The sequence below is a fragment of the Amblyomma americanum genome, chromosome 1 (assembly GCF_052857255.1).
Source record: "Amblyomma americanum isolate KBUSLIRL-KWMA chromosome 1, ASM5285725v1, whole genome shotgun sequence".
NCBI classification, from domain to species: Eukaryota; Metazoa; Arthropoda; class Arachnida; order Ixodida; family Ixodidae; genus Amblyomma; species Amblyomma americanum.
In genome coordinates, this window is record NC_135497.1 from 533,103,600 (window position 1) to 533,126,169 (window position 22,570).

The 22,570-nt window shown below is 44.7% G+C and overlaps 1 protein-coding gene across 2 annotated transcripts in view; it reads left to right on the forward strand.

Annotated features, from left to right (window-relative positions):
• LOC144116270 (uncharacterized) overlaps positions 1 to 11,364 on the forward strand; it is a 47,257-nt gene extending 35,893 nt beyond the window's left edge. For both annotated transcript variants that reach the window (XR_013311811.1, XM_077650989.1), the window contains one exon: positions 2,614 to 11,364. Coding sequence is in view for 1 of the 2 variants with exons in the window: in XM_077650989.1 (XP_077507115.1) it covers positions 2,614 to 2,620 (7 nt within the window). In the remaining variant the exon portion in view is untranslated. The remainder of the gene's footprint in view (positions 1 to 2,613) is intronic.
• The last annotated feature ends 11,206 nt before the right edge of the window (positions 11,365 to 22,570 follow it).

Sequence of the window (22,570 nt, forward strand, 5' to 3'; positions counted from 1 at the left end):
ATTTACGCGACAAAACGGTCGAGCAAATACTGTCATGCACTCGCAGCACGAATGGCAGACGTAGCGAGAATGTTTTGCAGGATTGATTGTAGAAACGCAGCGTTGCTTCCAGTGCACAAGACCTGGAATCTATAGGACGGTTCGCAGCAGCGCGATGTCCAGCAATTCCGCTACATTGAGTAGTGACATGTCACTTTCAGCAGACAGAGATGACAAGTTAGGCTAGCTAAACGAACAAACACGTTTAACTACTCACCTCTCCAAAAACAGCACTTCGGCCGTCGGCACCCTCAGCACGGACCTTCGGCTCGCCCATTTGTCAAGGTTTTTCACCGTCTCATAGGTTTGCATGCTTTAATTCCTTAGCATGTCGGCAAACTTACGCCGTGCACAAGGCGGGCCTCATTATCGGTGAATTTAACGCACAACAGCAGTCCTGTAGTACGTCACACACCACGCCGGCGCCTGCACATTCCTACGGGTCGACGTTTTCATGAAGTGTAATATTTTCAGTGCGCCCGCTCTTTTCTGCTTCGCACAGTTCACGGCGTATTCACTAAGTCACCCAGTGTTACGGGGCGGACAGAGATGATCTGCGGCGAGACGCTAAATACACTCACATTTCACACATCACAAGCGAGGTAAATGCTGCGGCTGCTGCGCGTGCGACCACCAACATGGCAAATGCCGCGCCGGCCGCTAGTGCCCCTTGCGGATGACGTCATGTAAATACCTCCTTTAGGGAAGCCACACAAGTTGAAATAACGCATCTCGGAAACTTTCTCTGCATTTGGATGTTTTGTGATGCTATGCGCTAGTACATATGGGCAGAACTATTGTTACGCCTGGGTGGAGCTAGGCATTTTGAAAAGAATTAGCTGCTCTTGAGTTATGTCCAGGAAGAACAACTGCCACTTGAGTTCTGTAACCTAACGTAAACTAATTAAAACAAGCCTAACTGATTTACATGCAAAGTGCTTCAAAACAAACTATTCACCAATATACTGTTGTACTGTTGAGGACAAAATTTTCCAGGACGCACGACTGATGATTTCGGCTTATAGGTGTGAAGTGTGCTATTGTTTGCCTTATTTCACTAATACACATTATACATTCCAAGGCCTAGTTTCATCTCCACAAGCGTGATTTCCAACCGCTGGCTGATAACAAAGCTATATGCTTTTGATAACAATTGCGTGTCCTGGGCAATTTTGCCCCAGACAGTACGTGCTGCGATATTATATGTACAGTCTACTGCGATTTGAAGGTGATCTGTTTAGGCTTTATCAGCTTGGATTAACCGACCTAACACGATATTTTTATTTGAAAGAAGGTTGCAACCACGATATGAACGTAGCTAGCCAAAGATTTTAATGCAACAGTGTTAAGGCTCCCGTTCAGCAGAAAATCTCGCGTCTGTGGCGGGTAAATTATTTATTGTGAGAAGTTGCTCAGAAGGGCAACCCCCTCCGGTGCACAAGGCCCGCCACCTCACCTGTGACAGCACCTGCCATCGCAGGTCAGTGGCACATTGCTTAACTGCTGCACCACTGTACCAGGCGTGGTATGAAGTCCACGGATGAATGTGAAGTCAAGAATGATGAATTCCGCACATATGGTACACATTACAGCTATTGCATCACACTATTAAGGCGGAGCCTAAGTGTGCACTGCAATTTTTTTATATCCTGTAATCACTTTTGTTGCGCACCAAGTGCCCATCATGACAGGAAAAATTTATTGGTTTGTGTTAGGTGGAACAGGTGCGACAACCTTCAAATTTCACTAGTTTCTACAGGTGTTATTGCGATTAAAACATGATGGAAAAATTTGATGCCAGGGGTTAGCTCCAGAAAGAAATGCAGGGTCTGTTAAGGATGGAACTGCAATGCTGAAGTGCTGTTTTTTAACAGAACTGTAGCAGCAGTCATGTCATTCCGTGTTCCGTAACATTAGGCACCTTATTTCGTTTTTTGATGCCAGTGCATGCAAGCCTTCTGTCTGCAATAAACCAGAATCGAAACATTACCGTAATGAAATAGCCTGCTTATAAGTTTAGTTTATGGGGTTTAACGTCCCAAAGCGACTCAGGCTATCAGATACGCCATAGTGAAAGGCTCTGGAAATTTCGACCACCAGGGATTCTTTCATGTGCACTGACATTACACAGCACACGAGCCTCTAGAATTTCGCCTCTATCGAATTAATGTTGGTTCGGGGCACAACAGCCTTTTGAAGCACTTCATCCTTTTTGTGTAGCAGTTTGGGCCAGATTACGCGCACTTTCTGTTTTACGCTATGGCATGTTATAAGGAGTGCATACACATGGCTTATATCGTTAAACAGTTGCGAAATGAACCGAGATAGGTATGGGAGCACATTCAGGTGGCTGGAAATAAATATGGCAACAACAAAAACCTGTCTGCATTATTTGGGATATGTGTCAGCTGAGAATAAGCCTTCCAGAATAAGGAATGCATGCATATGCAAAAAAATGCATCATTCAGTGCCAGGAGGTAACATTGCTGCAATCACTTTGCAGTAATTTACTTGCAGTTCTGGGGATTGCTTGCTGTAGCTTAACTCATATTGATGCCTGTTCCTTTTTTGCAGATTTTGAAAGCTGGAAGGATCATGAGGAAAAGACTGAGCTTGTCCACTTTGTTCTGTCAGGGGGTACAAAACATCTGGCATCTGGAGGGACAAAGAAGTATCTGGTTTGTCATCGCTCAGGGTTATATGTGACGACAGGAAGAGGTAAGCGCCAATCAAAGGTTCATGGTAGTGTGAAATGTGAGAGGAACTGCTTGGCGACAATGGATGTCATTGAAAAAAATGGAAACGTGGTAGTAGACTATCAAGCTGAACACTACGGCCATGAGAAAGAGCTACGGTGCCAGCCCTTGTCAATTGCTGCCCAGAAAGACATTGCATGCAAGCTGAAGCTGCAGGTCCCCCGTAGGGGTTATTCTTTCAGATGAACGTTCGCCTGCCAGAGCTCCACTGGACAGACTTCACCTTTTGACCTCATCAGGTTCAAAACATAAAGATGAAGTTTAATATTGGCAGTGAAGGGGAGAAAGATCGTGATGACTATGTCAGTACACAGAAGTGGATCGTCGAGCTACAGGATCATGGTGCTTTGTTGTATGCAGAGGCAGACAAACTGACAGAAGAAGGCATTGGTGAGTTTGTGTTGGCAACGATGAACACTACCCAGGGTGACATGCTGCTAAAGCATAGTCAAAGAGCAGTGTGTGTTGATTCAACTCATGGCACAAATCGCTATAAGCACCAACTTACAACTGTGATGGTGATAGGAAATGATGGGTCAGGCATTCCGTGTGCCTTCCTCCTCTCTTATAGTGTGTCTTAGGATGTCATGGTAAGATTTTTTGCTGCTATCAATACAGACTTGGCAAACGAGTTAGCTGTGGTGCATTCATGTCAGATGATACACCAGCATATGCAAATGCATGGGCGAGGGTCATGGGGAACCCTGTGAAACGCCTGTTGTGTGTGTGGCACGTCAGACGGAACTGGAAGTGCAACATTACCAAGGTAACTGACAGCCAAAGCCGAGAAGTTGTGCAGGAGAAGTTGAATGCATTGTGGACCAGCAGAAGCGAAGAGGACTTTCACAAGGAGCTGTCAGAGTTCCGTACTTTAAAGAAGTTTGTTGAGTGCGTTAAGATTGTTGAATACTTTGAGAGAGTATATGCTAAGCGCCCAGAACAGTGGGCTCTTTTCTACAGGCAGGACACCGGATTGACTACTAACAACCATCTTGAGTCAATACATAACGAGCTCAAGAAAAGTTGTTTGGAAGGGTTTCAGAACTGGCGGTTCGACAGGCTGCTGGTGTCTTTGATGAAATTGTCCACTGACCGGGTAATGAAACAGCTGGTCTGTCAAGTGAAGCGCAGGGCAGACCATCGCACAGCAGACTGCTTCAAGAAGCATGCTGCAGGAGTGGAAGTCTCCAAGTCTGGCGTGACCAGACTTTCTGATGGAAAGTGGTCTGTGTAGTCGCGATCCGAAGAACGTCCTGACAACACTGTTGTCAGACAAGGTACACAGTGCCAAGGGTGCATGCTTAGCTGTCCTGAATATAACACTTGTTTCCACAGGTTCCAGTGCAGCTGTAGGTATTTTTATCTGTGCATGAAAATGTGCCACCATATCTATCCAGTTGTGCAGTGGGAGCTGCGGAGAAGGAATGCAACTGTTAATGATCCGATCATTGAGGATCCATCTTCTGTTTTGGCATCTGCAGATGATCATTCATTCTCACTGAATTAACCTCCTGTTCACGAGTCAGTCAGTAAGGACAGATCTGCAAATGATTCATTCCCAGTGGATGATCATGCAGCACTATTTGAGAGCATTCAAGGTGACATAATTCAGTCACAAGACTCAAATGTGCTTGCAGGTGTTGACATTGAGCTTCCTGCTCTTACACGCAAATTCAGTAAAAAAACATCAACTGACCCAAAAGTGGGAGCATTGGTGCGTGAATACATTGGCAAACTTGCGCAGGTTGTCAGGGGGTGTGCCGACAAAGAGGAGGAACCACCACAGCCTAGGCCACCTCCTGCCAATAAGCGACAAGAAAAGCAGTCAAGGTATTGGCCCAAACGCAGCAATGCCACCGCTTCTACATCAGCTGGATCATGTTCTCAAGGGGAGCATGTGAGACAACAGCTTGAATGTCAACAGGGTCCACCTATCCGCATCGCAAATTATGATACTTGTATCCACATTCTGAGAGAGCACGACTACGCAAAGCTCTCCTGAATACAATTACAATGAGCAACCGCAGCAGCTTCGCTAACTATTAAACCTTCCTATTATGTGCACACCCCTAAATTTTAGACTATTTGTTTTCGTGTAACAAGTATGCAAATGCATAGAAATCTAAAAGAAGGGTACAGCAGCTATGGGGGATCACCAGTGGCCTTCAAGCTGTGGGCATGATAAGGAAAGCGTTATTGGAGTGAGGACACTATAAAATGCACACTTATGGAGTGTGGTATTTGTTTGGTAGCTCATCTTTTGGTGGCCAGCACTGATATATGAAAGGAAAAAATACAGTAAACAAAGCTGTCATTTAAACTTAGGCTGGTAATATGTTTGACAGCTGTCAAGTCAGGCAGCAGTTGAAAATTAATTTGCTTTGTGTAATTGGAGGTATGGAATAGCTTTTTCATTAATATGAGCCTGTTGGTATGTTGAGAAAATGGCAGATAATTAGACACAGTTAACAGTTCAGTATGCTTTCTGGAATATGAAAACACAGTACAGGTTTACATTTCAACTCTCAGTTCATGAAACTGCCACATAATGAAAACGTTTCTGTTCATTATGTGTGCAGACCTGGTCTGGGGCCTTTTAAAAAGTTAGGCGTGTAACTGTCCTTATATTATGCACACCTCATCGTCATGGAAGGCAGCTCAGTCACGCTCTCACTCACATCCACTCAATCGCACTCACACTCATGACCACACGTACTGACAGCGACTCGCTCACACACGCGACCACCCACTCACGTTATCACACTTGTGTCACATGCATGCGATACGAGTGCACTCGTGAGTGAGTGTGCTGACCTGTGATATTATGTAGGCAGTGGCACTAACTGGCCTGGGTGGTACACCAGTGAGAGGTGCCCCCAGTGCTGGTGCCATCTGTGCTCAAGCTGCTTTTGTGTGCCATGAATGCTGCAGTGTGAATGGGCGACAGCCATTTAGAGTGTTTAGTTTGAAAAGTCTGTCCTGTCCCAGCAGTGTCTGTCTGTGCCTTGTGAAAAGCATTAGTGGGCTCTACAGGGTAAAAGTTGCTTACAGTGGTGGTCCTGCTTTCCAGTGGTGTGCTCAGTGTGTACAGTTGTGGTCTGCAGCCAAGTGGCACTAACTCGCCTGGGTGGTACGTGAGTGAGAGTTGCCCCCAGTGCTGGCGCCACTTGTGCTCAAATTGCTCTTGTGTGGCATGAATGCCATGATGTGATGCGAGAGGTGCTGCTAGTGCTTGTGCCACTTGCATGGTGTGAACAGTTGTAATATGCTGTGACGACGCAGACATTTCTCATGTCTGCGGGTGGTTATCCACATTATCCAGGCGAATATTTGATGACATCCGGTCTGTCGATAGTAAAACCAGCCAAGGAATCTCTTTCCGGTCATCTTCAGATGCTTCACCCCTTTGCAAGCTTGCAGTGCAGAAAAGCGCTTTGGCAGCTGACAGCTCAAATGTCGACTGGCGTTTCTTTGCATAAGCTTTCAATGGCTTCTCGGGCTCGCAGAAATCAGTCCACATGTGCATTGTTTCAAGTGCGGAACGAAATTCGCTAGGCATTTGGTCTGTCAGTAGTAAAAGCAGATAAAAACTCTTCCTGGTCACCTTCAAATGCTTCGCCCTCCTTGAACTTGTGCAGTGCAAGGAAGCGATGTGGCAGCTGACTGTCTTAGTGAGTGCCTTGCTTTTCATGCTGCCTTCTCCGCACTTCGGCCGCTCGTATGTTAGCGCATCGTAGTAGTAATTGAATCAAAGCAGTTCAAAGTCGTGAATTGACAGATGGGTTGCGAGGGACGCCGTATTGGAGGGCTTCGGATTAGTTTAGACCGCCCGGGGTTTTTGTAGCATGTGCCAACATCGCACACACCACACCGCAGTAAGTGACTGCTGCTGCATCCTAGTTTTTCATGTTGCGTGCTGCCATGTTTGGCCCGTTTAAATGTTTGCGCACCTATGGTTAGTCATTAAACATTATACGAACCAGAATTCGTCAGAATTGTAACTTTGGCAGCTGGGGAAACGTGCCGCATGGTGTTGTATTTGTAATTCTAGGAGGAGACATTTCTGCTGTTCGCGATTTTGAGAGCTATCAACTGGCAACATATCAAAAAGGTCTTAATGTATTCATAATCTAGGGAAGTGGCACAAACAGGCCAGGATGTGATTTTGCTAGTGCTGTTGCCACTTGCATGGTGTGAACAGGTGTAATATGATGTGACGACGCAGACATTTCTCATGTCTGCGGGTGGTGGTGGGTCCGTCACACCTAACACTAAAACAAACCGTGCTTTGACTTTTTGCCTGAGTGGAAGTCGGACTGAGGGAATTTCTCGCTACCTTAGGCGGTGTCCAGTAATAGTGCGCTCGCACAGTGTACTACAGTGTAACCCAGTGATGCACTTCAGAAATGTGCACACAAAAACACTATCCAGGCGAATATTTGATGACATCCGGTCCGTCGATAGTAAAACCAACCAAGAAATCTTTTTCCGGTCATATTTAGATGCTTCACCCCCATGCACTTTTGCAGTGCAGGAAAGCGCTCTGGCAGCTGACAGCTCAAATGTCAATCAATCAATCAATCAATTTTATTTCTGCCTCAAAAAAGTGACAGAGGAGCTGCAGAAAAAGCTGTCATAGACAGCTTGACTGAGCCGCAGCCCCCATTATACCGGGCAGCAGTGACAGGCAACAAGAAAAAATAACAAAACAAACAAAAGAAAACAATTCAGAGAAAAACACATTAACACCAAAAAAAAAAATCTACCACTAGATTGTACATGTGGGCAATTTACATGTTCATCCAAACATCATTGCATAAGTATCTTTCAGCAGTACAACAAAAGCACAATGAAAAAAAAATCATTTTGTAACACAGTCTATGTATAGGCAACGCAGCTCACGATTAGTACAGGTAGACAAGTTGAAATTGGCAGATTTGTATGTGTTTAGAAGAGAAGGAAGTCTATATTGCAGGCGCTGTTTACCGGTATTTATGCGTGGTGTAGGCACCAACCAGGTTTCAGGCTCTCTAAAAGGGTAACTCGCTTCTTTTTCTTTCAAATTTGCCAGACGTCGAATATAATTTATGTTATTTTTGGTTTCAAGTTTAAAACGCACACTCAGTCGATATTGATATAAATCAAAGATTTTGATTATGCCCGTTTCATGAAAGAACGCTTTGCTGGGTGCTCCATAGTCCGCATTAAAGACGTAGCGAAGAAACTTTTTTTGCAGAACATAAATTTTTTGTAATGAAGAATACGTTGCAGTGCCCCATACAAGCTGGCAGTAGTTAATGTGGGCACAGAACAGTGTGTTATAGAGAAGTAGTTTAATTGATTTAGGAAGAATGTATCTAATGCAGCCAATCGTGCCTGTTACCCTGGCTAACTGCCGGACAACATGATTTGTGTGATCTTCCCAAGACATGTGCGAAGAAAATACTGCACCTAGGCATTTGAAGTGATCAACTATTTCTATTTCTCTCGAGTTAAAGGTAATACTATCGTGTGGGGTGATCAGTTTGTTTCTTGGTCGAAATATTACAGCTTTAGTCTTTTTTTCATTCACGCGCATATAGTTTGATTGTGACCATCTTTCCAGTGTGATCATTGTTGTGTTGCACATTTGTATCAGGTCATGTATGTTGCTTCCGGAGAAAAAAATGCTAGTATCATCGGCATATATGATAAACCTGACATTTGGGTTAATGTTCACAATATCATTAAGGTAAATGTTGAAAAGTAGGGGCCCAAGTATGCTTCCCTGTGGGACACCAGAATAAATTTCTTTTATTTCTGAATATGTATTATCTATGTTGACAGTTTGTTTCCTTTTTGACAGGTAAGATTTTATTAGTTCTGCAGACTGGCGTTTCTTTGCATTAGCTTTCAATGGCTTCTCGATCTCGCAGAAATCAGTCCACATGTGCATTGTTTCAAGTGCGGAACGAAATTCGCTAGGCATTAGGTCTGTCAGTAGTAAAAGCAGCCAAAATCTCTTCCTGGTCACGTTCAAATGCTTCGCCCTCCTTGCACTTATGCAGTGCAAGGAAGCGATGTGGCAGCTGACTGTCTTAGTGAGTGCCTTGCTTTTCATGCTGCCTTCTCCGCACTTCGGCCGCGCGTATGTAAGCGCATCGTAGTAGTATTTGAATCAAAGCAGTTTAAAGTCGTGAACTGACATATGGGTTGCGAGGGACGCCGTATTGGAGGGCTCCGGATTAGTGTAGACCGCCCGGTGTGTTTATAGCATGTGCCAACATCGCACACACCACACCGCAGTGACTGCTGCTGCATCCTAGTTTTTCATGTTGCGTGCTCCCATGTTTGACCCGTTAAAATGTTTGCGCACCTACGGTTAGTGATTAAGCTTTATACGAACCAGAATTCATCAGAATTGTAACTTTGGCAGCTGGGGAAACGTGTCGCATGGTGTTGTATTTGTAATTCTAGGAGACATTTCTGCTGTTCGCGATTTTGAGAGCTATCACCTGGCAACATATCAAAAAGGTCTTAATGTATTCATAGTCTAGGGAAGTGGCACAAACAGGCCAGGATGTGATGCGAGAGAGGTGTTGCTAGTGCTGTTGCCACTTGCAAGGTGTGAACAGGTGTAATATGATGTGAGGACGCAGACATTTATTATGTCTGCGGGTGGTGGTGGGTCCGTCACACCTAACACTAAAACAAACCGTGCTTTCCCTTTTTGCCTGAGTGGAAGTCGGACTGAGGAAATTTCTCGCTACCTTAGGCGGTGTCCAGTAACAGTGCACTCGGACAGTGTACTACAGTGTAACCCAGTGATGCACTTCAGAAATGTGCACACAAAAACATTATCCAGGCGAATATTTGATGACATCCGGTCTGTCGATAGTAAAACCAACCAAGGAATCTCTTTCCGGTCATTTTAGGATGCTTCACCCTCTTGCAATTGTGCAGTGCAGGAAAGCGTTCTGGCAGCTGACAGCTCAAATGTCGACTGGCGTTTCTTTGCATAAGCATTCAATTGCTTCTCCATCTCGCAGAAATCAGTCCACATGTGCATTGTTTCAAGTGCGGAACGAAATTCGCTAGGCATTTCGTCTGTCAGTAGTAAAAGCAGCCAAAATCTCTTCCTGGTCACCTTCAAATGCTTCGCCCTCCTTGAACTTGTGCAGTGCAAGGAAGCGATGTGGCAGCTCACTGTCTTAGTGAGTGCCTTGCTTTTCATGATGCCTTCTCCGCACTTCGGCCGCTCGTATGTAAACGCATCGTAGCAATAATTGAATCAAAGCAGTTTAAAGTCGTGAATTGACACATGGGTTGCGAGAGACGCCGTATTGGAGGGCTTCGGATTAGTTTAGACCGCCTAGGGTTTTTATGGCATGTGCCAACATCGCACACACCACACCGCAGTAAGTGACTGCTGCTGCATCCTAGTTTTTCATGTTGCGTGCTGCCATGTTTGGCTCGTTTAAACGTTTGCGCACCTACGGTTAGTCATTAAACATTATACGAACCAGAATTCGTCAGAATTGTAACTTTGGCAGCTGGGGAAACGTGTCGCATGGTGTTGTATTTGTAATTCTAGGAGGAGACATTTCTGCTGTTCGCGATTTTGAGAGCTATCAACTGGCAACATATCAAAAAGGTCTTAATGTATTCATAGTCTAGAAAAGTGGCACAAACAGGCCAGGATGTGATGCGAGAGAGGTGTGGCTAGTGCTGTTGCCACTTGCATGGTCAGAACAGGTGTAATATGATGTGACGACGCAGACAGTTCTCATGTCTGCGGGTGGTGGTGGTGGGTCCGTCACACCTAACACAAAAAAACAATGCTTTCCCTTTTTGCCTCAGTGGAAGTCGGACTGAGGGAATTTCGCACTACTTTTGCAAATGCCCTAAATGTATGCTTCGTTTCTTTTGCTTCATCTAAGTGCAGAACAGTTTTGGATAATTCTGTAGCTTGCGGTAACTGCGTAATAACCACATGTGTTATGCCTGGCATCACATATTGCTTTTTCTCCATCTCCAAGCTTCTTTTCCCTTAGAGTTGTTCCTTTTTATAAGCACATTTTTCTTCCATATGGATATTCAGGGGTACCCTGTAGGCAACCAAGGTATGGCTCTGGCACGAACGAATGCCTCAGTCAAACCAGTTCGTGTTTTTTAATTGTCTTGGTACCGATTAAAACTTTTTACAGCCTTGTGTTTTCTTTGCATGTTGGTTTCCGTCTTGTTTCAGAGGATTCCAAAACTTCTTCCTGCTGTTTTATCGTGTTTTACCTTTCTATTCTTTTCTCCTTTTGGCTATGGTAATTTTGTGGCTGTATACTTGGTCTTGTCTGGTGTTTCGTAGCCGCTATGTGATATTACTGCTTCATGTTTTTCCCTTTCTGTGGATATATTATACATTTCTGCATACACTGTTTTATCTTAACCCAACTGTGGTTTCATTGTGCTATCTGTGCCGAATACATGATAGTCGCTTCTTTGCAGAGTGATTACAACATGACTGCCTTGCCAGGACCTCCCTGTCAGGAACCTGTTTTTGGTAGTATCAAATAAAGGAAGACATGGCCACGTATTTTTGTTGTATTATTTATTTGCACAAATACAGGTTTGGATGTCCACAATAGGACAGAGAAGACAGGAGCACAATTCTGTTTCCTTAGCAGCACAGTACCCCGATTTCCAGTTCGGCTGCGCTTTTCACTGATTTCGGCTGAGAAGTGTTAGTGTAAACTTAATGAAAACACAAGCCCAGGGAGGATTGCGAGCCGGTAATTCATGTAGACAGCAAACATGCCGTCCCGCAGAACCAACAGCATCAAGTATTCTGTCGCCTGTTTTCATTAAGTTGCTCCCGTTACAACTCGATGGGATTATTGTGAGAACAGAATCGTGCTTCGCAACCACATTATCACTTCACAAGAATACTTCTGCACACTGCAACCCTGCATTACAGGTGTGAATGGAGCACATATGCACAGGTGTTTTTCTTGCAGATATACTATTGTGCTGTCATTTTGATGACCAGCAAGCAGTTATTCAGTTATTCTTTTACCTTTATTTGAACTCTCTTTGTTGCAACACACAGAAGAGAAACTCTGACATGTTGTAGTGAGTTAGTGGCCACCTTATTTTTATTTTGTGGCCTAAATGGCGACAGAAGTGTTTGAAGAAACAGGAACACCTCATCGTGCAAACGGATGAAATGACTGCACCGGGTATTTTTGTAGAAACGTTTTGTACACACATGTGCTTATATATGCATACACACAACATGGTGTTTCAAATTATTGAAAACGGATTTTTATTTGAGAAGCTACAAAAGGCACGTACATCTATGCAGGTTGATTATACAGCAAGGCGGATATTATGTACATATTAAAACAACGAAATGATTAACGGATATAAACTGAACTTTTTAACTTTTTGTTTTCAGAGCACAAGATTATACTGACAAATTGAAGACCTTCAACATAGCAGACAAATTCTGTTTAAAACACTTCTAAAACAGTGTCGTAATTTGTGATATAGACCATAGAAAACATCCATTTGGCAACTCGTAAAAATTGCCTTTCCCGCACTACATGTTCATAAAAGGCATTGCACGTGGCATTGTTACACGAATTGCGCCTACATCACTTATGTTCTAAAGCCGCCCATTTTCAATATGCGATGTGGCAAAAGCCAATTGAGTTCTCAAAACTTATTCTCATGTTCAATATCTCGAGGCCTGACGCAGGTTCTGAAATTTAAAAGCTGTGCATGCGTCTGATTTTGACGCCCGTCGATTTTGCAATACAGCCCTGTAACATGCCATTACACTCTGAACAATAATCCCATAGAATCAGTAACCACCATCAAGTATTTAGGGGTTCACATAACATCGGACCTTCCTTGGAACAGTCAAATAGACGCGGTTATTAAAAGGGTCGTGACATGTTCTACCAACAAATGATTTTACGTTAGAGCCACTAGCCGCGGAATTATTGCCTATACCTAAAAAAAGGCGTACGGTCCTACGCGCACATTTCAGCTAGAAATTGCAATTAGAAGTGATCGGCTCTAAGCCCCTCCCCTCTAGCAGTGACGGTCATATTGATGCAGCCTGAGTGTTGTCATAAGTCGATAGCACTATCAACTCCAAAACTGCCGTGCACGGTCGGTGTGGAGCACAACACGCACCTACTCAAGTCCTGCCGTGGCACACTGTGCTGAAGTCTCCAAGATCCGGCAGAAGCTAGGCATAAAACAGAAGGACGCAGGCCTTTGTTGCCTTTGTCCCTCTGTTGTGGGGTGTGGGCTCCTCATTCTCTCGCCAGCATCGCCCCTCCACACCCCTAGCCTGAAAAGTATGCAAACCACTGTCCTACCCTCACTATGCGCAGTTCAGGCGACCATTGGTTTACGTCATCACAGATCGAGGGTACGACAGTGTTACCCGACTATTGCATGATTCAGGGTAACTTTAAAAAAATAAATTACAAATCTTGCTTCACCAAATCAGCTCATATATTGCCTACTTGTTCAGAGATGCTTAGCAAACAACATGCAATAAACAATTTGAGTCTCAAAAATGGTACCATGACCCCTTTAACAAGCCATCGAAAGTATCTGGATTCCTTACATGCAACCTTTGTTTAGCAAACCCAGACACAATGCTGTTAACATACAATTCATTAGTGTGCTCGAAGTGGAATATACCTGCTTGATTTGGAACAGACATCACGGATACTTAGTAACAAAACTGGAGCCTGCAGAATGAGCCTGCCCAATTTATATCTAAGTATTACTGAGTGTAAAAGAAATGAAACAAATATCTGAACTTGCCTCTCCTCAAAAGACGGCTAATATTTTGCATTCTGTCCTTTTTCCACAAATAATAGCATAGTCATTCTTCCTTTGCTAGGTGCCATATCACGCTGACCTGTCACGTTTTTACCTGCATTGATCAACTGAAAGAGGAATGTACCTTTCCTCAATCTAATTGCTTTTTTCATTCACCTCTCTTCCACCCCATTCGTCAATGAAATCAGCTGCCTGGTACCATTGCATGTGCCATTGATCATGATAAATTTGAAGCCACTCTGAAATGTTACCTCCAGCTATAGTCTTGACCCTTTCATTTTTCTGTACCTTTTGTGACAACAATGCACTGAAATGAACATGACTGTCTACTGCTATCTACCTTTGTATTAAAATGATAGCGTTAATGGCCCCCTTCTCCAGAACATCTGGTGTCAGCATTGTGAGCAAAAAAAACAGGAATGGCTCTAGCAGGTGGTCCCTACATAGCAACCTAGGAGGTAGGTGGGCCACGTGACCATGCAATGTCATTACAACCTGCCCATTGGATAGTGAGCACACTGCCCACCGTGGCAGGTGGCAGTTAAATGAATGATTGGTCGCTCGGGAAGAGCAAGTGGGGCCGCAGAAGGCCCATCACTGGGGGAACCTGCCATCGCAGGGCAGTGGCGCACCGCTGCACCACTGCGCCAGGAGCGGTATGACGACTCCCAGGGATCTATGAATGTAGAGAATGACCTTCTGTATATATGAGAATTAACTCATTACGCTGTTTGAGGCTAAAGGTGAACATAAAATCTTATACGCAATTTGTTTCTCTACTTCCGGTATTCAGTGTGTTCCAGTTTATACCAGCAAGGTTCAGGTCACCAGCCATGATAATTTTACTTCCAAACGAGCTTGAGCATATATTAGAGCCAAGATATGTTCCTCCAAAATTCTAAATTGTGTAGATGGTATCCACACGTAAGAGACATTCTTGCAGATGCAGCTTGCACCACACAGCTTCAACACCAGGAACATCTGCCATTACAGAGGAAGATAAGCTTTGTTTAAAAGATGCAACGGCCCCTTGCCTTGACTCTACTTCTCTGCACACAATAACATACATGAGTGGAACAGCTGCAGTCTTGCTTGCATGGCAAAACGGCATCCTACTTTGTCATGCATCGTACTAACCTTCCCCTAGCTGAACCACATTGTGCATCCCGCCGTCTTTATAAAGACAGCGGCTTTAGGCACTTACTTAATCGAACAACAGCTGTTAATTTGACTGACCTCCTGCAAGCCATAAGTTGCTGGAATGATATTTCTGATCACACCGATTCATGACCCTGCAGTCTTAAAGTGCTGCTATGATTTTCTTGGTTTATTATGCGCTGTTGTGTACTGTTAGTCATGTTTTAAATGTTCCTATAAACAGCAGAAATATGTCTTGTGTACTATTCTCCAAAGCCCTATATTGTACTCCATATGGTTTTCTGTGCCATGTGCAGTTCTGTAACTTCTTTCCCTACACACTTGCGTATTGTGTACTCCATTTATGGTGAAGGTTCAGAAGTTTGAAAAAAATATGGACATATGATTGCAATAGTGGGCAATGTGAAATTTGAGTGCAGCTCTTCAAACGCCACTTGCCACTGCTGGCAGGCGACGTGTTATGCTGCTAGCCACCTTCCGGTTGCCCATTCCTCCACTCTCTCCCTGGCAGGTGGTGTTTTGCTCTGCTACTACCTGCCATGCCAAGGGTGGAGGATTGGGCAATCAGTTATGCAGACTGTGCCAAAGACGCTGAGTGCAGGAACATGCACTCAAGAGCTTCTCTGTAAAAAAGTGATGTCCTACATGTATGCCGCTTTTTTCTGTCCTTCGCTTTCTGTATATGCCCTCCTCACGAAATACTCCTATTTACGTGCACTGACATCGCACAGCACATGGGCCTCCAGAATTTCGCCTCCATCGAAATTCGACCGCCGGGGTTGAATCCTCGTCTTTCGGGCCAGCAGCTGAGCGCCATAACCACTCAGCCACTGCGGCGGCCGGGAAGGGCAACGATTGCTTTGGCTAGGTGCACAGCAATTTATAGCACCGTTACAGCATAGAAGTTCAATGCATGAGGAATTAAATGGCGAGGCAGTACAAGCAGCATCAGCCCCGATCCTTTTGCGGTCTAACCAATAAACAAGTCCCAGATTACGCGTTGGAATGTGGTGGAAACACCCATGGTTGTATTAGCACAGTTGTAATTGCTGTGCATTTTTCAAATGACAACGTATGTGATCCCCACGCATAGCAATGCGTGAAAGAGTGAAAACTTCACTGTGCAGTCGATATGACAGTAGAACTTATTGATACACTTAAATATTGGCACCTCATAAACAGTAGCCCAAAACAGCCCATTATTGTCTGCAAAACCATGTTGACTGAGCCCATGATTTCATCTAGGAATGTCTGAGACAGAACGGTGCTGCGGTAAGTGTGTACAGACATCATAAGCGCAAGGTGATACCTAGCTGTGTACTTTGGTTCGTAGCGCTTTTCACTTTTATTTGCCAGCGAGAATTACATGGGTAGTGGGGCCTCGTTAGGCTAAGTAAGGCTTGCTGCCTTTGACTTGGCCGAAGAAGACCATGCTCTATGCAGTATTGAAAACAAAAATGCCTTATTTTTAAACCTAAAAACTAGCAGACCTGCCAATATCCCGAACTCTCCGCGATATCCTGGCGTGATCGTTCACGCTGCGTACTGGTGAACGATCCTACAGTTTCGCTGTGGCACTATTATAGATTGAAGCGGAACTGAACGCCGGGAATTCACATCCACATAACTTCCAGTGCAAAGTAGCAGGCACGCGTGACAGGCAAGGCGACAGACTCACTGAACAGTTCTTTAATTGGCACAACTTTCAGTGCAAAGTAGCATGCAGACGCGGCAGGCAAGGCGAAAGGCTCACAGCAGTTCAATTCACACACAGAACTGAAACATCTAATGCTTGGTGTAACTCACCGGACGTGACGTTTGAAATTAATGAGCACCAGTTCCGTCAAAGGCTTGTATTTCTTGTGCTGCTCATCTTCCACCATTTCAAAAACAGCCTGCTGGTACTTAATGCAAGTAAAAGCAAAGCTTTCCTCCGCTCTTGCGCTCGTTGCTCACGCGCTTGCTTATCACGGAAGGCCAGCTACGAAACTTATGTGCCACATTTAAAACAATAGCACGCATTGATTCCTTTGGTATACCTGAAACGTTCACTTGCCTTTCGTATGCTGGCGTCCTGCGAACTATTCGCGATGTTTTGAAATGTAACGCAAGCACAATGGAGGCGGCCATTTGGATGGATGGATGGATGGATGGATGGATGGATGGATGGATGGATGGATGGATGGATGGATGGATGGATGGATGGATGGATGGATGGATGGATGGACGGACGGACGGACGGACGGACGGACGGACGGACGGACGGACGGACGGACGGATGGACGGATGGACGGATGGACGGATGGATGGATGGATGGATGGATGGATGGATGGATGGATGGATGGATGGATGGATGGATGGATGGATGGATGGATGGATGGATGGATGGATGGATGGATGGATAAATGGATGGATGGATGGATGGATGGATGGATGGATGGATGGATGGATGGATGGATGGATGGATGGATGGATGGATGGATGGATGGATGGATGGATGGATGGATGGATAAATGGATGGATGGATGGATGGATGGATGGATGGATGGATGGATGGATGGATGGATGGATGGATGGATGGATGGATGGATGGATGGATGGATGGATGGATGGATGGATGGATGGATGGATGGATGGATGGATGGATGGATGGATGGATGGATGGATGGATGGATGGATACGGCTGAACCCTTTACATCGGGCGGTGGCTCAAGCCACCTTGCCATGTCTTGTGAAATTTTACTCCTGTCTTGCTTTTAGCCACCAATCAGATAACCTTCGCTTGGTTACTTCTAACTTCTTAAAATCCACTTTCCCTTCACTATCCCTAAACCCCAATGCCTTGGGTAAGTCAGCCCCGCTGCCTTCCACTGTAGGGTGAAGCCTTTAGCAGAAAAGTATCAAGTGTTCAGCCGTTTCCTCCTCCTCTCCGCACGCAATGCACAAAGTGTCTATCTCCTGGTACCTGACTCTATACGTCTTAGTCCGCAAAACTCCAGTCCTGGCCTCAAACAACAAAGAACTTCCCCTACAATTATCATAGATATTTTCTTTGACAATTTCCTGTTTAAAGGTCCGGTATGTTTCCAGTGCCGATTTCGTCAGCATCCCTGTTTTCCACAAAGCTCTCTCTGTTCCTTTAAACTTTTTCTTAACCGATAATTGCTGATTTGCCCCCTTACTGCTGTCCAGATATTTGCTTGTCAATTTTCTAGTTCGCTTTCTCCATTTCGTGTCAACATTCTTTATATACAGGTATCTGAAAATTTTCCTAGCCCACCGCTTTTCCTCCATCTTTCTCAATCGTTCCTCAAATGCTATCTTACTGCTAGCCTCTCTGCTCTTGAAAGACGCCCATCCCATATCATCCTGTACCCCCTGATTTGGTGTATTGCCATGTGCTCCCAAAGCTAACCTCCCTACTCCCCGTTGCCTAATTTCCAGCCTTGCTTAAACATCTGGCCTCATACACAGGACCGCATTACCGAAGGTCAGGCTAGGGACCATTACCCCTTTCCAGATCCCTCTTACCACATCATACCTATTGTAATTCCACAGTGCCCTATTTTTCATGACAGCTGCATTCCTACTAGCTTTATTCATTACATATTTTTCATGCTCTGTCAGATACTCAACACTGTTATTCATCCGCACGCCAAGATACTTGTACTCATTCACTACGTTTAGCACGAACTCCTGTAATCTATGCTCGCCACCCTCTTCATTAAATATCATGACTGCAGATTTTTCCTTACTATACTTGAAGCCTAATCTATCTCCCTCTGTACTGCATATGTCTAACAACTTCTGCAGGTCTTCCTTGTTGTCAGCCATTATCACTATATCGTCCGCGTATATTAGTCCCGGTAATGTCTGTTTAATCAATTCCCCTTGCTTGAAAAAAGTTAGGTTGAAGCCTAGTCCGCTCCCCTCTAGCTTGGTCTCCAACCCTTGCAGGTACAACATGAACAACAAAGGGTACAGAGGACATCCTTGTCTAAGCCCCCACTGTATCTCTACAGGCCCTCATACATTTTTTTCCCATTTTATGAGCACTCTGTTACCTCTATATATATATATATATATATATATATATATATATATATATATATATATATATATATATATATATATATATATATATATATATATATATATATATATATATATATATATATATATATATATATATATATATATATATCTTTTAAAAGATTAATTACTCCCACATCCAATGTGCCCAGTATGTCCCACAAATGCTCCTGAGTAACGTTGTCATAGGCTCCCCTAATATCCAGAAATGCTAGCCATAAGGGCCTATGTTCCTTTTCCGCCATTTCTATACACTGTGTCAATAAAAATAGATTATCCTCCAACCTCCTTTGTTTCCGGAACCCATTCTGTAGTTCCCCTAACACCCCCTCGTTCTCCACCCAAGCCTGCAGTCTATCCTTTATAATTTGCATCACCACCCTGTAAACCACAGATGTCACTGTTATGGGGCGATAGTTACTTACGTCTGCTTTATCTCCCTTTCCCTTATATATCATGTTCATTCTACTTAATCTTTATTCATCGGGGACTTTCTCATCCACTGTCATTTTGTTCACTACCTGTATTAATGTTTGCTTGGATTTTGGTCCTAACTTCTTTATCAACATAATCGGGATACCATCTGCTCCTGTTGATGTGCCACTAGGAACCTTCTTATTTGCCCTTTCCCACTCTCCTTGCTCAAGTGAAGCTATTGCTGTAACCGGTCTATCCTCCTTCGATAAATTATGTACCACGTGCTTTGCTGAAAATTTTTCCGTCATCCTTGTTCCTATGTGTTTTATTGCTTCATCCCCTTCTAGTCGAATAACCTCATCTGTAACAATAAACCTTTGCTCAAGCCTAGTTTTATTACTCATTGCATTTAGATGTTTCCAGAATTTTTGGGCTGCTTTTCTATCCTTTTTATTTAGTTTTGACATCCATTGGGCCCCCTTTCTTCTAATTTTCTCATTATTCAAATAGGATGCGTTCCTTCTACACTTTATGAAGGTATCCCATTTTCTGTCTACTTCGGGTTTTGGTTCCCCCCTCTTCTTGGAATATCTGTGTTCCCTGGACGCTTCCTTGCGCTTTTCTATTGCCCTCTTGACCTCCTCATCCCACCAACTCTTGGGTTTGCATCTTTTCCCTTTTAGCTTTACTCGCACCTTAGCTAGCTCTAGCTCCAGTAATCGAGTTAATTTGGTATAAGTCCATTCTGTTTCACTATCCTCAAAAATTACTTTCTCGATTTGTTTGGCTGCTGCTTCCAATTGCTTTTCTGAGTAAAAATTTCCCCCTGATTGTTCATCTTGCTTCAGTCCTACATTGCTTTTTTCTTCTGAAGCTCAACTTGATACGCTTGTTGTCACTACCTAGACTTCTGGAACCATCTTCATCTATGCTCATTACCCCTAATCTATTATACATCCTCTGTGACATTAGTGCATAATCTATCGTCGAGTGCAGGCTCCCCGCCTCCCATGTTATGAGCCCTTCACACTTCTCGGTGCTGTTGCATACAACTAAATCATGCCTGTCACACATGTCCTGCAGCATGCTTCCTGTCGAATCCGTGTACCCATCCAGGTCTTCTATGTGTGCATTCATGTCGCCTAATATAATTATCTCGCCCTGTCCTCCTAGCTCATCAATGTCGCTTGCAATACATTCTAACATTTTCCTGTTTTCCTCTTTGGCATTAACCCCTGTCCACAGGTAAACAAAGGCAAGGAGTGTTTGCTTGCCTGCCACTATTCCTTTTAGCCATAAATGTTCCCTGCATCCCAGTCTAACCCTTTGAAAATTCATACTTTTATAAATGAATGCCCCAATTCCACTCCCTTTCTGCTGCCCTCTGTTCTATTGCAATATTCGCATGCGTAGTCTGGGTTACAGGGTGGTTGCTCCATGTCTCTAAGATGTGTTTCCGCTAAACCATATACCATTAATTCCTCCTGTCTTAACTATTCTTCTATTTCCTCCCATTTCAATCTATTCCTCCCACCTTGCATGTTAATGAAACCTATATCTGAATTAACTTAGCCCTGGCGCTTGCGTCTCTTTATACCCCTATGGTTCTATTGTCCGTTTGATCTTAATTCTTCCTTCTCTACACTGGTTCCTTCAGAGCTCTGGGTCCCTCCAAAAAAGCTGTTGCCTGGCGACCTATCCTACTACCCACCTTCTTGCCAGTGGCACCACCGTAGTGGATGCCATGCTGTGCAAAAGGGTGGGGCCTAACCTCGTACACTTCCCTGTTGACCTCCATCACCTCGTATCTTAGTCGTCGACTCAATAGCCTAATTACCCGATTAGTCTCCACGACCCTCCTTTCCGTTTCGCGAGCCTGCCTCTGGACCTCTGGGATTGCGCATATGGTCACATGCACACTCTCAGAGGCCTCTCTAAGCCTACGCATCCCCACCTCCAACTGCGTCTCAAGATTCTGGCTCCTCCCCTGCAGTACATCATTGAGACCAGCATGGATGACCACAAGGTGTTCGCCATCCATGCTGCCCACCACCACCTCCTGGGCTCTGGCCATTGCATCCACCATGCACTTTCCCGACTGAGCCTCCACCTGCACCCGCCTGTCTGCCTTCACTGCCGTCAGAACGCCTCCCTCAACCCTCGCTACATTCGAGTCCCCGACCACCAGAACTCTCCTGCGCCCCAAACGTTCGCTTCCTAATTCCATCTGTTGGCCTCCGGATCGCTCTAGCTGACTCTCCTGCCGCTGTACGCTATTGTCGCGAGTTTCCATGCCCGCTTTAACCTATTTCATTTCGTTCTCATTTTTCTCACTCAATGCTCGCTGCACTACAGCACTGTACGATCGACGAGCCTCGTCCCCCACCTGACACTTCTCCGAACTGGGGTGCCCAGCCGGCCGCGACCTGAGCGCTTCAACCTGTTTTTCTAGCTGGGTCCGCTTTTCCCGCTCTTCTCTAATCTCGCCCACAATTCGCTTCAACAGGGCGGCATTATTCTCCTCCTTTTTAATCAAATCGGCGACCTGAGCTTCCAGCTTAATCCGTGCCTCTCGTTCGACCTGCCGGACCGCATTAATTGCATTAAACCCAGCTTCCCATTCCCCTTTTAACGCATGAACAGCGTCCCTAAACAGCTTACACATCTTACACACGAAGCTAGCCTCTTCCGCCTCGGCTAAGCTCCCGAACCCAGTCTCATCTAAGTAACACCAACGGTCGCACTCCTGGCACTGTACTAACTCCCCGTCCTCGTCCTCCTTAACTTTCCTAGCTTGCCGACCCATCGTCTGGCCGACTACGCCTTGTGAAAGCCCGCCAAAATTCTTATGCCGATAGCCCCCGACCCTGCGCAACGTAAAAACCGGCCAAAAATTATTAGTCTACCGCTTTTTGGTCCCCTAGCTGTCGACGCAAGCACTGCCATAGCAAGCTTATTTGAAAACAAAACAAAAAAATCATGTCAAAATGAATGCCAGCACTATTACATCCTCACATTTTAGTTTTGGCAACACTTAACGTACACACCCCAAGTAGCCAAGATTTCACAACTATATAAATGGTTTTCGCGTTTGTAAGTTCGTAAACAAATTTGGCTGCTGCTGATGATACTAGCCAAACAGCGCTTTTGGCATAAATGGCGCGCCGTTTGAAAACGTTTGCGCCGTGTTTGGGCCAGAGCAGACGACGGGAGCCGCGCAGCATTTGAAAAAGTGCTAACACAGATAATTCATGTCGCAGTGGTTTTT